This window comes from Meriones unguiculatus, chromosome 7, assembly GCF_030254825.1.
Source record: "Meriones unguiculatus strain TT.TT164.6M chromosome 7, Bangor_MerUng_6.1, whole genome shotgun sequence".
NCBI lineage: Eukaryota > Metazoa > Chordata > Mammalia > Rodentia > Muridae > Meriones > Meriones unguiculatus.
Genome location: NC_083355.1, coordinates 91722092 through 91737417, shown reverse-complemented (window position 1 = coordinate 91737417; position 15326 = coordinate 91722092). Strand labels below are relative to the sequence as shown.

Below are 15326 nucleotides of genomic sequence, written 5' to 3'. Positions count from 1 at the left end.
GTGGGCAAGTAGTATGCTAAAAACATCAGGGGCTCCGGCACTGGAGGCGTTGGGGTCACAGTCCCATTTCACCCCCTAATAACTTCTTAAACGTAACTTCTGAGATGCAATGTCTTCGTCTGTGCTACGGGAAATGAAAACAGCAGCCATTCCTAGGGGTGATAAGGGTACCATAGGAGATAATGCACACCGTAAGCTTCTATGTGGACACCAAGTTTAAAAGATCACCTTGAGGGCGGGGATGTGTCAAAGGGTCCTGTGTGTCTCTCGCACACAGCCCAGAGTCTCCCGGAGGTTCCGACAGGAGACCAGGATCCAGGCCTCATCCGCATGGAATGCTACTCTGGGCACGATGATGGTGCTCTCTGCTCTCACGTCCTGGGCCTGAACTCCACACAGGCTGAGTGCTGCTGTACCCAGGGTGCCAGGTGGGGAGCAGCCTGTGACCCCTGCCCGTCGGAGGACTCAGGTAAGGCCTCAAGGGCTACAGAGACTCTTTGGGTCAGTTTGCAGGGGGCCGGGATCAGGGAAGGAGCCAGGGGTGATGGCACATGCCTGTAATTCCAGCTTCCGGCATTCAGGAGGCTGAGGCAGAAAGAGGATGAGTTTGAGGCAAGTCTGAGCTACATAGCAAAGTGCCAGGACAGCCGCTATTATATAATTAGATGTTAAGAAATGGGGGGAGGGGGAGATAGCATTCCCTCTCTGAGCTTGGACGCCTTCCTATGCAGTTGAATTCAGTGAGCTCTGCCCCAGTGGTCAAGGCTACATCCCAGTGGAAGGAGCCTGGACATTTGGACAAACCATGTACACAGGTAAACATCCCCAACACCTCCTCCTCAAACTCCGCTTGCCAGAGTGAACCCTGGCCTAGTCCTCTGCGAGCCCCCAGAAAGTCCTACACCTAGCCCTGGCTTCCAGGTCGATTCTGTCTTTTGGGCTCTGGGTCTTCTTTGCCTGTGACATTTTTAGCTGAAAGGTTTTAAACAAGATCCTCCTGGGGTGTTCGCATGAGCTCAGTTTCCTTGTGTCCTCAAGCCTAGAGGGGACGCTGTGGTGTTTGGCCTCACGTCCGCCATACCTGGACACAGGGACTGCCTGAGGGCCCCGCACTGCCACCCAGGTCAGGACAGTAGGTATCTCCCTCGCTCCACCCACCAAAGCAGAAACTTTGGGGAGCTCATACTCTTACTGGAGAGTCTCATGTTCTGGTCCCCTTGGCGCCTTACTCCAAAAGCTAGTCCTGAGAAGGGAATAATAGAAACAGAAGGTGTGTGCCTGCGTGTGTGAGTACATGTGTTGTGTGTGTGTGTGTGTGTGTGTGTGTATGTATACATGTGTTGCTGGGAATAAAACCAACAGCTTCAGGCAGACACTCTACCACCTAACACCCCAGCCCAAAAGGTAGCTTTTCTTGAGTGCCTGCTATGCACCAAGCACTATTTAAAGTACTTATGGGTATTAGTATTTCTTAATCCTCATCACACTTACAAGAGGTTGAGCAATATTTTAGAGGAGAAACGGTGGCAAGAAGACCCTGAGTGACTTTACCAGCCCACTTGGACAGCTGGATGTAGGGCCTCTGACTGTAAGTACCCCCTTTCCTGCTGCTTTTCCCCCTTTCTCCCCTCACTCTGCTCTCCTTCAGATGCCGATGAGTGTGTGCTGTTCGGGCCTGCTCTCTGCCAGAATGGCCGATGCCTCAACACAGTGCCTGGCTACATTTGCGTGTGCAGCCCTGGCTACCACTATGACGGCTCCAGCAGGAAGTGCCAGGGTGAGGACCCACATGCCCCTCCCCTGCCCCGCTAAGCCCAGGTTCCACTCTTGCCAAAAGCCCCCCCCCCTTTCTGGGCAGGATGTCCACTGCCACAGGCGGGTCAGAGGTGGGGGGGGATCTAGGCTGTTGGAGATTGTCCCTAGAGGGAGCCCTTCCAGCACGGGCATCTTCATGGGCCTCCTTAGGGAGATCCTCCTGTGAGCAGTGTCTGACAAGGCCGCTCTGGCCCTGTTGCACCTTTTCCTGACACCACAGATGACAACGAATGCCAGGACCTGGCCTGTGAGAATGGCGAGTGCGTGAACACTGACGGCTCCTTCCACTGCTTCTGCAGCCCCCCCCCTCACCCTCGACCTCAGCGGGCAGCGCTGTGTAAACAGCACTGGGGGCACAGGTGAGGAGATGGGGGTGTGGGCAACGGGGTGGGGGGGAGGGGCACAGACCTGGCCTGTGACCCGCACCCATCTGCCGTCTGTGCCGCCAGAGGACTTCCCCGACCACGACATCCACATGGACATCTGCTGGAAAAAGGTCACCAATGACGTGTGCAGCCAACCCTTGCGTGGCCACCATACTACCTACACAGAGTGCTGCTGCCAAGATGGCGAGGCCTGGAGCCAGCAGTGTGCTCTCTGTCCCCCCAGGAGCTCTGGTGAGAGGGGGCCTGCAGGTCTGGGTGTAGCCCTGGGAGGGGGGTACTGTCACCCTGGAAGGAGGAGAGCAGTCGGGGAGCAGTGGCCTTGACCTCCATTCTGGTTGCTCAGGACGCAGAGAGGTGCAGGAATTGTCGGGAATCCCCACGTGTTCGCTTCTTGAGCAAAGGGCCGGGTGAACCAGCTCGCCGGGCGCCAGCTAGCTGGAGCTGGAGTCCAGCCCCCTTTCTCCTTCCTCCCCGACAGAGGTCTATGCTCAGCTGTGCAATGTGGCTCGGATTGAGGCAGAGCGGGAAGCAGGGATCCACTTCCGGCCGGGCTACGAATACAGCCCCGGCCCGGATGATCTGCCCTACAACCTCTACAGCCCAGATGGGGCCCCTTTCTACAACTACCTGGGCCCCGAGGACACCATGCCTGAGCCACCCTTCTCCAACGTGGCCAGTCAGCTGGGAGAAAACATACCAATCCTGGAGCCTCCTCTGCAACCCTCTGAACTTCAGCCCCGCTATGTGGCCAGCCATTCGGGTATGCACAGCAAAACTAGAGGAAGAGGTGGGACTACCATTCCCTTCACCCCCTCATATATTGCTGGGGGCGTGAAGACAGGGAAGGGGAAAGACAAGGCCATGGTCATGCAAGACACGACTCTGAAAGGCTTGGGTCAGACACTACCGTAGCTGTCACCCCAAACCTTCAGAAGAGTATGACCCTTTGTGTCAGTGTCTTTCTGTAGGACTGTTATATCAACCTGCACAAACCCATCCTTGGCACTCAGCAGCGACAACCTTTGCACTGGAGGGTATAGGCCCTAGTGGGAGCCCGGGGTCTAAGCGCGGGCCTCAGCCTTGCTCTTTCTGACCCTCTCTTAGAACCCCTGGCCTCCTTCGAAGGACTGCAGGCGGAGGAATGCGGCGTCCTGAATGGCTGTGAGAATGGCCGCTGCGTGCGTGTGCGGGAGGGCTACACTTGCGACTGCTTTGAAGGCTTCCAGCTGGATGCGGCCCACATGGCCTGCGTGGGTAAGTTTGGCGCAGTGAGGACCCCTACCCTAGGACTTAGGCTGGCTTGGAAGTACGCTGCTGCCCCCTGGTGGGCATGTCGACCTAGTGATTGCGAAGGTTTCATGCTAGGCTGGGGCAAATCCTTGGATGGAGCAAGGACAAGAAGGCATGGCCTTGGGCATGCTAAGAGATCATTGCTTCTTAGCTTTTATCCTTAAGTTGTCTGGTTTGGGGAAATGGGGCATCTTTTGGGTGTCATATCCAGGGTAGGGGGGTAGGGGCTGGTGGCTAAAGGGACAGAGAGACACTTACAGTTTTCTTTTTTGCTTCCACAGATGTGAATGAGTGTGAAGACTTGAACGGGCCTGCAGCCCTCTGTGCACACGGTCACTGTGAGAACACAGAGGGCTCCTATCGCTGCCACTGTTCCCCGGGCTACGTGGCAGAGCCAGGCCCCCCACACTGTGCGGCCAAGGAGTAAGAGTGAGGGGTCGCTGTGGGCAGCTCTCTGGAAATGGCTTCAGCTACAGGCTGGGGACTTAAGATTGCTTCCTTGGCTGGGAAGACATCATGGCTGGGAAGACAACGTGATGACATCAGGCCAGGGCTCCGTAGCTCAGTTCTACCAGCCTTGCCTTACTTTTTAACCTCGTCCAGCTTAGCTCTGGTTGTGAGCTTCCGTCAGTGCCTCTATGCCATTGCTTGGCTCAGACACCACAAGTATTTTAATGCTTCAGCCACTGGCCATGAGACACAGCCCACCAATCTGTCCTTGGGGCCTCACTGGAGGACACTAATCGGAAGAGTCCTCGTCCGCTTCTCTTAGGCTGTTCAGAAAAAAAAAATGCGGGCACCCCTTTTCCAGCTGTGATCCACACATCATCCTGATGATTTGTAACTGAGACAGCAGCTACATCTGCCCTGGGGTGGCCCTTGGCAATCTGTGGAGCAAGAGAGCTTTTGGAAAAGTCTGGGGAGTAGCTCCCACGCCACCTCTCGGAACCACCACCACCACCACCACTCAGACAAGCTGGCGAGAGCTCCTTTTTGCCACATTGCCACCCTGTAGACAGTTCTGTGGCCCCAAGAAGGGACCAGTTTCCCTCGTCTCAGAGGACAAAGACTAACACTAACTCGCTGAGTGAAAGAAACACAAACGAGGAGGAAAAATGAGCCTGAGAAAGCATGGCGAGAGAGTGACAGAAAAACCCTGGGGAGTTGATCTGAAAGGAGGAGCCAAGATTTATACGGATCTAAAAACATGGAGGAGCTTCGGGCAAATAAGTACTCAGAGTCACCTTAGGACCACTGTGCCCCAGCGGTGATCTCACAGGATCCAGTGCCCATCTCCAAAGATCTTTTTTGGGTACATATGTTTCCGTATAGGAAACAAATCTCTTCTGGGCTTTTTGTGAAACAGAAATGGATGAGCTAACACTATAAAGGTCTCTTTTTTTGGTTGGTTTTGTCAGAGAAAGCCAGATTTTCAATGTAGTTTATCTCCTCCACTCAGAAACCCTTGCACTTGTTCGCTTCAGGAAAAAGAAAGAAAGAAAGAAAGAAAGAAAGAAAGAAAGAAAGAAAGAAAGAAAGAAAGAAAGGAAAATGGGGGCCTGGAATCCCTCTAAGAGATGTACTTCCGTACACGCTGGCTGGGAGTTCGGGAGCGCGGTGGAATAAAGAGATGTTCATCCAGGCCCACCTGTGCTCTGTTCTTATTTCCTGTACCACCGTGGTTAAGTCTGCAGGTTAGACTGGAGCGGGATCTCTGTGCTCTCCATGTCCAGTTCCACCAGCCCGTATGACTGGGCTCCCGTGCGGAAGGGTCTATGCTATCCTAAGACAGGACAGACTGGCTGCGTTCCCTGACTGGCAGGGCAGTGTGACAGGCAGAAGAGGTGGTGACGACTGCCCTCCCTGCTGCTCTGACAGCCAGCCGTCGGATAACGTACTGGATGCCTGCTCTGAGCACTGTAATGACTGCTGTGCTTATGTTTCAGTTAGTCATGTGACAATCTCATTTGCTACCTTATTCCTTCATGCAGGCAAGAGAACTGGGACACGGGAAGCCTAAGTAACTTTCTTTAGGCCGCTCTCCCAGCTGAAGCACCCTCAGCAGACGAAAATGCATGGTCCCTAAACCAACAGAAATCTGCTTTTCCTCCTAACAGTGCAGTGAGGTTGTGGTGGTGGGGTTTCTGTTCAGTCTTACCTACTGTGCATGAGATCCTGGGGTTCCTCCTAACAGCAGGGGAGGGGAGGATCCTGAAGCCGCTTTCTAAAGACTGGCTGAGATCAAGGTTTGCTTGGGCGGCTGACAACTGAGGCCAGTGCGTGCTGCCACAACCTCTGACGTGCACAAAATGCCAACGCCTTCCGCAGTTACAGCAGGACCAAAACTAACTCTCTGACTCGCTGGTGCCCCTTCTAGGACCTTAACCTCCCCCTGTGTTCTTGCCAAATAGGAAATCACGTATGCTAGAGGTTATTTATTAAAGAGATATCTGTAATAGCAGAAGAGTAGAAACAACCACTGTGGAGCGCTCAGAAAAGATGGCAGTCAAACACATGTCAAGATGATGCGACAGGCTCGGGGGAGAAGGCTGTAGGAGAGTGTGGAAGATGAGCTGCCGTGTGTCTAAAGAGGAGAGCAGACTGCTGGTCACCTCGTCCTCACCGCTCCACCTTCCACCATCCTCAGAGAACGTCCTACCGCTGCCCAAGCACGCCCTGCTGGCACCGTGCACTTGCCCTCAGAGCCCTCTACCCTCACCTGCATGCAAAGACACATATTGCCTTTTAGTAAAAACAGAAAAAATATACTGTGCGTGCACAGTGACTCCCCTCACGCTCTCTCTCACACAGAGTCTTACTGAGTAGGCCAGGCTGTCCCAGAACCAATCATCCTCTGCCTCTTTTGTGCCGGGACTACAAGTGTGAAATGCCACAGCCAACTACATTTTTTTTCACTCTATACCTGCTCATAAAGCAGTATCTTGAGCCAAGCACAGAGGCCCACACCTGTAATCCCAGCACTCAGGGAGGCAAAGGCAGGCCGATCTCTGTGAGTTCGGGGCCAGCCTGGTCTACAAAGTGAGTCAAGGACAGAGAAACCCTATTTTGAAAAACCAAAAGACAAAACAAAACAAAACAAACACACACACACACACACACACACACACACACACACACAAAACCTATCTCCTATTGCCTAGCATTGTAGCACGCACCTATAAAACCAACATTCAGAAAGCCAGAGGACGGTGAGAGTTAGGACAGCCTGAGCTACAAAACAAGACCCTGTTTCAAAATAAAAAATAATAAACAATGGTCTCCTGTTTTATAGCTGTATACTAGTCCACGGAATGGATAAACCATAACTTACTCTGCCAGGGCCTCACGGGAAGACACTGCCATTGCCTGCCTTTGCTCACGATGCTGTAATGAGTACTCCTGTATATGTGTGATTTCATGTTATATCTACAAAATTAAACTCTTGAAAACAACACGGTTTATGGGGAGAATGACAGGGTAGATAAATAGAACACTGAGGTTTTTTTCACTGTATTTCCACCTTTTAAATCTGTAGATAGATGTATACCTACTCAAAAAATTAAACTACTCTAAAATACAGCTACTGATTAAGCATGGCTTCAATGCCCTCTCCTTTGATATACTTTTTATAATTAAAGTAATCATTTTTTAATTTCTTAAGGAAATTTCCATCAGGTAGGCCTGGAGTGCTTTTCAGGAGAAGAACTTTGGGAGAGCAACTGCAGACATTAATCCCAGCTGGCAAGAGAAGCAGGAGAGATCTCTGCCTTTCAGATGAACACAGGAACCAGAATGGTGCACTGGGTAATATCAGGCCCTGCCAATCCATTACCTTAGATCAGGACAAACGGAGGCCTAGCCTGTTCCTTCTGTCCAGCTGCACCTGCTAGGTGCCAGCCCTCCTCTGAGGCGCTGTAATGAAAACCCAAAGAAACAGAACTCAGTTCTCAGAGTTAAAGCAAGCGTCACTTTAAAGAGTGTCTTTAGCAGTCCCTTTCTCCACCCACCCCCACGTCAAAATCGGCAACTTCAATGAACTACAAAGCGTTGCAGTTATGGAAACACACGTGTCTACTGAAGGGCACTGCAGCTGGCGTCACCTAACATGGCTCTCCAGTCTCCTTCCTTAGTTATCTCCTGAAGTATCTGCAAACAGATCAGATGCTTACGGAAAGGAACTATAGCTGTCTTCATGCTGCCTTCCCAGCACAGCTGGCTTGGTGGGATGTTTGCTTTCCTCACATACTATCCTTTCAACTAGTTGGGCATATTTTCTCGGGTTTGACACGTACCCCGAAAAAGCCGTACGTGCAGAGCTCTCCCGTATCACATCCCTGATCGAGCATCCTTAATGAGGTGCACGGCCACATCTTCAAAAATCATCAAATCTTTTATTCCTGCCGTACAAAGAGGCAAAGGCTTCAGCACCAAAGGCTCTAAATGGCAAGTGGAAGATCACACCACAATTAAAAGGATTTTGGCTAAAGATGAAATATACTGTATCACGGAGTTTGGGTACAGTATGCAGAAAACGCCTCCCTAAGATCTAGCCGTAGGCAAGCCTGTAAGGCATTTTCTTAATTGGTGATTGATGGGGGAGGAGCGGCCTGTTGTGGATGGTGCCATACCTGGGCTGGTGGTTCTGGATTCTCTAAGAAATCAGGCTGAACAAGCCATGGGGAGCAAGCCAGCAGCACCCCTCCATGCCCTCTGCATCAGTCCTGCCTCCAGGTTCCAGCCCTGTTTGAGTTCCTGCCCTGACTTTCTTCAATGATGGGCTAGATTGTGGAAGCTGAATAAACCCTTTGCTCTCCAACTTGCTTTTCGGTCACGGTGTTTTGTTTTAGCAACAGAAACCCTAAGTCATACTGTCTAGCCTGCATGAGTCCCTGTGCTCAACCCCACTCCCCAACAGAGAGAGAGAGAGTTGGGGTGTGGCACTTAGGCATAAACTCGCATAGCAGCCAATTCTACAACTAAAGCCATGACAAACCCTCTTTAAGACACTGGGAAGGGCTGACTGGGTATGGAAGCCTGTAATTCTCAACACCCAAGAGGCTGTGGTAGGAGGATAAGGAGTTTGAAGCCAGTGTTAGCTGACACAGTGCAACAAGATCAGCCCAGAGAGCTGGAGTTCGGTTCCCAGCACACGTGTTGGGTGGCTCTACAAATGCCTATAACCCCAGCTCCAGGAGATGCAACATTGTCTTCAGACCTCCTCAGGTATCCTCGCACACATGGCATACACTGACACAGACACATATACATACACACAGATAATAAAAATCTTTTTTAAAAAAAAGTAACAGTAAATTCAGGCCTGGTGGTACATTGCTCCAGTCCCACCTGCAAATTTAAGGCCTGCTGGAGTTATAGAATGAGTCCAAGGCCAGCCTGGGTGACCTCTCAGGACCCTAGCTCAAGAAATAAAAGAAAAAAAAATGGGTGCAGGGGTGGAGATCGAATGAAAGAGCTTTCCATTTATATGAAGAGGGCATAGTTTCCTTAATTAGCAGTTAATAAAACTTGCAAAAATGTTTGTCTGCTGCCTTTTATGGCCTATCAAGAAGAGGACATTTGGTCAGAAATGGCTTGTAGAAAACAACAAAAAGAAAGGAAGAAAGAAAGAAAGAAAGAGAGAGAGAGAGAGAGAGAGAGAGAGAGAGAGAGAGAAAGAAAGAAAGAAAGAAAAAGAAAGGGAAAGAAAAGAAAAGAAAAGAAAAGAAAAAAAGAAAAGTAAGTCCAAGCAAATAATCCACTGTGCCCATCCCTTCATGCCATGGGTATAAATCACTCAAGAGACTCTTGGACACTATGGTTGCCTCATGAAGTGTCCCCCACCTCCAGGATTAAGTCTCCTGAAAGACATTCTTCCCTAAATAAAATCCTCACATAACAAGAAGCACGGCTCTTGTTTTCCTCCAACCTGCCATTTTCTAAACACAGAATCCAATTCTCCCATTACCAGAAGGAAACTGACAGCCTTCTGCATTCTAGGGGACCTTTTTTTCTGCCTGCTTGGCCACTGAAACTTAGTGGAGAATACATTTAGCTCGTGCTTGGGAGTTTTAAAAAACACTACATCAATAACGCACACAAAAAGATATTCTGAAAGAGTAGGTTCCAGGGGGCTGGAGAGATGGCTCAAAGGTTAAGAGTGTTGATTTTTCTTCCAGAGTCCATATGGTGGCTCACAACTGTCTGTAGCTTCAGTCCCAGGGCATCTGATACCCTTTTCTGGCCTACATGGGCACTGCCCACACGTACAGAGACATACACATTTATTTATGTGTGGCCCTGGCTGTTCCGGAACTCACTCTGTAGAGCAGGCTGGCCTCAAACTCACAGAGACCCGCTTGCCTCTGCCTCCTGAGTTCCGGGATTAAAGGTGTGCACCACCACTGTCCAGCAACAGTAGTACACGTAAATGTAATAAAAAATCTTTTAAGAATAATGAAAGGCTGTTAGTAGTCCGAACTGAAAATCTTTTTTTTTTAAAGATTTATTATTTTTATAGTATTCTGCCTGCATGTGTGTCTGTAGGCCAGAAGAAGGCATCAGATCACATTGTAGATGGTTGTGAGCCACCATGTGGTTGCTGGGAATTGAACTCAGGACCTTTGGAAGAACAGCCAGTGCTCTTAACCTCTGAGCCATCTCGCCAGCCCCCTGAACTGAAAATCTTATTAGGCCCAGCTAGCGTCACTGACTTTGAATCTTAGTAATGTGTATGCACAGGTGTTTCGGTGTAGCATCTGCCTCCTTTCACCGGCAGGCAGGGGACCCGCTCACTTCCCTTCTGTCCTCTAAGCATGTGAGAGGAGAGGCTTGCTTCTGAGTCCTAGATTTCCCACTGAAAATGTTTCTGTTACAGTTTCTGATTCCAAACTCTATTTCCATTTTCCTTGGCAAATTGTCTTACTAGATGACCTTAATTCCTATCTAGTAACCTAAATACAAGTTTTTGCTGTAACAAGGTTTTTGGTTTGGTTTGAGACAGGGTCTCACCTTGGCTGGCCTGGAGTTTGTTGTGTAGATCCACCTGCCTCTGCCTCCCAAATGCTGGGATTAAAGGTGTGTACCACCATGCTCAAGTAAAGATTTTTCATTGTGTATGTCATGCCCATGACGTCATGCCCATGAGTGGAATGGGAGGTTGGAGGCCAGAAGAGGGGGTCTCGTCCCCTGGAGGTGGAGGTACAGGAGGTTATGAGCCCCTGATACGGGTGCTAAGAATGAGATTTAGGTTCTCTCAAAAAACAGTACATACACTTGACCCCTGAGCCATCTCTCCAGCTCTTTGCTACAACAAACTTTAAGGATGCCAAGCAAAGGATACGTGTAACTAGTAACTGCCCCGGGCCCACTTGTCTGTGGTTTCCGAGTCAATATTAATAGCTATCTGCAGTGACTGTGGTGCTGGTTCTTTTTCTAGCATCTTTCTAAGTAATTCTGGGCTCCACAGCACTGCACAACGATTGTTTCAAGTTCTGTAGCCCGCTTAAGTGCCTTAAAAATCATGAGAATTTGTGTTTTTAAAAGCTCTCCTTATGCGGAGTGAGGCTCGTGGCAGGAACTTCAGCCAACACAGCATCTGAGTGCAAGACCAAGTCATCCAAAAGTCTACAGTGCACGAAGTTCACACAAAGGGGACTGGGCTTGAACTCAGGAAACAAGAAACATTAGTGAGAAGCGCTGGTGTTCCCGGCTTGTCAGAGCTTGAAGAGAGAGCTGCATTACAGAGTGGAGCTTCTTGTTATGTGGGGATCTTGTCTACGGAGGAGTGTCACTTAGGGATTCGATTCCAAGGCTGAGAAGTTATCATTTCAGTACTACGAGCAAAGCAGAAGATCAAGATGCCACAGCGGAACCTGACCTGTCTATGAGACCTTGCTGGGAACAATTGGAAATTTGCCAAGAGGGACTGTGCCAATTATGAAGATGAAAATAGAAATAAAAAACCAATTAAAGCAAAGATGTTTTGAGCCCCAAGATTAAAACTGAAGACTTAAAATAACTCTGGAGTGCCCATGAGCACAGTTTAATTTGGAACATAATATAATCTGGAACTCATCTTGATGATTTCTGTAGTTGTTAATACTCTCATGTTGACTTGTAAAGAGATGCAGCTTTGGAAACATGCTGCTCTTGAGACAGGTGTGCTGTGAATGACATCCTTTTTCTAGTGGCATTCTTTGGTTTTAAATTTTTATTTTTGTGTATATGAATACTTGTCTGCATGGGTGTCTATGTACCATGTGGGCACCCGGAGTCACAGACAGTTCTGGGCTACCATGGGTGTTCTGGGATTCACATCAAGGTCATTTGAGAAAGCTTCAAGTGCTCTTAGCCACTGAGCCATCTCTTCAACCAGCCCCTTTAATGACACTCTTCAAGGTGGAAATTTAGCCCTTCATCTTTAAATGTATGTACACAGAGCTGCTTCCTGAAGACTTTGACTTTTGTACACACACACACACACACACACACACACACACACAGGGAGAAAGTGCATTCCCACTTACTGACCTGGAGTAAATTGCTATAAATTAGTGCTATTTTTAAAAATGCCCTTATAGTAATATTTTGCTTTACTAATCCAGTAAGAACTCAGAAAATATAGCTTATCAAGAACAAACTTTCTCCAGCCTGAAGTTTCGCAAGCTATCAGGTTATTGTCAGTTTATAGTAGATATGTTCTATTTGTTTGTTTATATAGGGAGCTGACTGGGTTACTTTTTGATGTTCTATCAAAAAAAAAAAAAAGTTTTCTGTTAATGCCCACTGGCTTGCAATGGAAGGGTTAGCAAGTAAATATATGTCTAATAGACACACAAGTACAACACATATTAAAAAGATTAAGTAACACACTGAAAAATTACTTGTGTATCTAAAAATCCAAGTTTTGTTGGTCATCTTCTATTTAATACACTCTTGAAAGTCTCTTCCTAGGGGGCTGGAGGAATGACTCAGTGGTTAAGAATACTGGCTGCTCTTCCAGAGGACCAGGTTTTAATTCCCCAGAACCCACACGGCAGCTCACAACTGTCTGTAAGTCCTGTCTCAGGGGATCCGACTCCCTCAACATGCATACATGCTGGCAAAACACCAATGCACATAAAATTTAAAAAATAAATTTAAAGTCCCATCTGTTATCTACAAGTAATGAAGAAACAACTTCCCCTACGCATAAAACCAGACATTTTCTATAATAAGGCAAGTGAAGCAACATATTCTACACAAATTCAATTACTAAATGGTCACAGAATCTTGAAGCACCACTATGGGCATGGAGCAGAAAGGCCACTTTTCAAGCAATTCAGATATCAACAGGGGTTTGGCCAAATTTTGGAGGTTTTTTTTTTTTGTTTTGGGGGGGTGGTGGATATCTCCTGGTTTTATAAGACTGAGTATATTCTTGAGTATGACAATAAGATGTATGTTCCCTATAATATAAGTGGAAACTGGGCTTCACAGGACACAAGGATAAATCCCTAACACATTCAAGAAGAGTATAATACAGCTGGGATGGTCACATTCCTGTCATCTCAACTAAATGGGGTACCAAGACTCAAAGTTCAAAGGCAGCCAGAGAAATTTTGTGAGATCCTGTCTCTAAATAGAAAGTAGAACAGTCTAGGAATATAATTCAAGCGCTGATATGCGACCCCCAAAAGGGTCGAGACCAACAGGCTGAGACTACTGTGCTAGAGTTTTTGCCCAGCAGGTATAGTGCCCCAGGTCCAATTCTGGGAGGACAGTGGGGTATGACCACAAAAAAGAAAGGAAGGAGAAAAGAGAGAGAGAGAGAAAGAGAAAGGAAGGAAGGAAGGAAGGAAGGAAGGAAGGAAGGAAGGAAGGAAGGAAGGAAGGAAGGAAAAGAAAAAGGAATGAACAAGGCCTGGTAGTAGCATGTCTGTAATTCCAGCATTAAGAGGCTGAGTCAGGAAACACAGAGTTCAAAACCAGGGCTACCTAAAAGACCGTGAAGGAAGGAAGGAAGGAAGGAAGGAAGAAAGGAAGGAAGGAAGGAAGGAAGGAAGGAAGGAAGGAAGGAAGGAAGGGAGAAAGAGAGAGAGGAAGGGAAGGAGGGTGAATAGGCTGATGGACAAGACAGGACAACATTTTGTTTGCCCTTCTAATTGATTCTGGCCTTGTTGCTGGTGTTCAAGCTACCCAAACTGTGATCCTGATTGAAAACACAATAAGTACTTAGTTTATAATGATGCTTTATACATAGCTATACACATATGTACAAACAATTCAGAAGGCTAGAGAAGTTAACTCCAAATTTAGGAGTCTTGGAGGTACTACAAATTATACTGGGCTCCAACCAGTGATTAAAGTTGAGGTAACAGCATTTGGACTTGGCCTTAACATTGCACAGGGGGAGGGGAGAGTATTAAGGCCAAGAGTCAAAGCTTCGCATTCCGTAATTAATAGTGGTAAAATAAAGCACTCCTGGATTAAATTAAATAAGACAAGAGCAGGACACGATAAGAAAGAAACCTCTAGGATTCTACTATTCCCAGGTTTTTTGCAATGGTACAACTGGTGTCGATCCCAGGGTGGTCTGTCATTGTGTCAGACTTTGATAGAAAAGGATGACCCACAGGAACAGCCTTGCTGGGCTTGAGGGTTATTCAACACTTGAAATGAGCTTCGGATAAGTTCTTGGCTGAAGTCCACCTGGGCCCCCTTCACGAAGGCCAAGCTATCAGAATCAACCACCACTCTTGCCCCGCCCTGTTCAAATACCCTGAAACGACAAGAGGAAATCATTAATGACGAACATTGCAGACACCAAGAACACAACACCATGAGGCCATAGGGGTACACCCTGTGCTCCAATATACGGAATATCGCTTAGGACCTCTAGCAGATGCTGACTTTATCTGAAGGGAAAAGAGTCAACGTAATGAATAGAAGAAATATTGAGGGATTTGGTCTGAAACTAGTCCGGCCTTTCTCAACTTACTAGCCAAGGGACCTTAAGTAAGCCAGTTGTCTTCCTTATTTTGAAACAGGAGACCAAATCTTTGCTGTGCCCTCACAGTATGGGTGTTAAGCACACTTAGAGGCTTCTAAGTTTTGAATAATAGCGCGTCATAAACTGGGGTCACTTTTATCCCTCTGATACAGCCTCTAGCGACCCATCCGTCTTTCTTGCCTGTCGTCGGGGTTAATAACTGTATCCAGTGAAAATTTGTATTGGAATCCGGAGCATCCGCCTCCCTCCACTTGCAGCCTGAGGAATTCTGACCCTTCGGTGATTTCCAGAAGCCTCTGAAATGTAGGAAAGAGGATCAAAAACGCCAAGCAAGAAGAGATAACGGGGTGGATAAAAGGGACTCGTCTAGATTCTCTCCTGGGCCCCGCCGTCCCGGGTCGGGCCTCCTACCTGGACGCAGCTGTCTGTGAGTTGGATCTGTCCCTCGCCAGCATCTGGAATGGAGGTTGTCGCTTCCCAGCGAGTCAAAAGCCCGGGAGAGGCCGCGGCGAGCCTGCGATGTGGAGGAGGAGGATGAGTCCGGGGAACGGAGGGGCACCCGATGACCCTCTATGGTACCCAAACCTGGAGACGCCTTCATCTGAACTGCCAAACCTTCATCTCCCCGGTGAGCGTCAGTCTCCCATCTGTCCTGAAGGCGCAGAACCTAACACCCTTCCTAAGTGACCTTCCACCCTTGGTACCTGCCCCGGCGCCAGGGAATGACCGCCCGGAACGCCGCGGCAGTTAGGGACAGGGTTTTGGCGGCCGCCATCTTGCTCCGTAAGCTCCGCCCCTAGCATTGTCCAAATCCCCGCCTTACCCCGGGCTTCGGGAGGCAGGGA

The 15326-nt window shown here is 48.6% G+C and overlaps 2 protein-coding genes across 2 annotated transcripts in view; one reads left to right on the top strand and one right to left on the bottom strand.

The window, feature by feature from the left end:
- The window catches only part of Ltbp2 (latent transforming growth factor beta binding protein 2), a 91586-nt gene extending 83279 nt beyond the window's left edge, over nucleotides 1-8307 (top strand). The window contains 9 exon segments of the mRNA XM_060387866.1: nucleotides 278-469; nucleotides 732-815; nucleotides 1649-1777; nucleotides 2036-2115; nucleotides 2117-2174; nucleotides 2265-2432; nucleotides 2680-2961; nucleotides 3306-3455; nucleotides 3773-8307. Coding sequence (XP_060243849.1) covers nucleotides 278-469; nucleotides 732-815; nucleotides 1649-1777; nucleotides 2036-2115; nucleotides 2117-2174; nucleotides 2265-2432; nucleotides 2680-2961; nucleotides 3306-3455; nucleotides 3773-3918 — 1289 coding nt within the window. The 3' untranslated portion in view covers nucleotides 3919-8307.
- A 5396-nt stretch (nucleotides 8308-13703) lies between these two features.
- On the bottom strand, nucleotides 13704-15325 carry Isca2 (iron-sulfur cluster assembly 2). The gene is made up of 4 exons (XM_021634155.2): nucleotides 15186-15325; nucleotides 14893-14995; nucleotides 14662-14777; nucleotides 13704-14250 (listed from the first exon to the last, which is right to left on the bottom strand). The coding sequence occupies exons 1-4, from the start codon at nucleotides 15254-15256 to the stop codon at nucleotides 14076-14078; spliced, it is 465 nt and encodes a 154-aa protein (XP_021489830.1). The 5' UTR covers nucleotides 15257-15325; the 3' UTR covers nucleotides 13704-14075.
- Between the last annotated feature and the right edge of the window lies 1 nt (nucleotide 15326).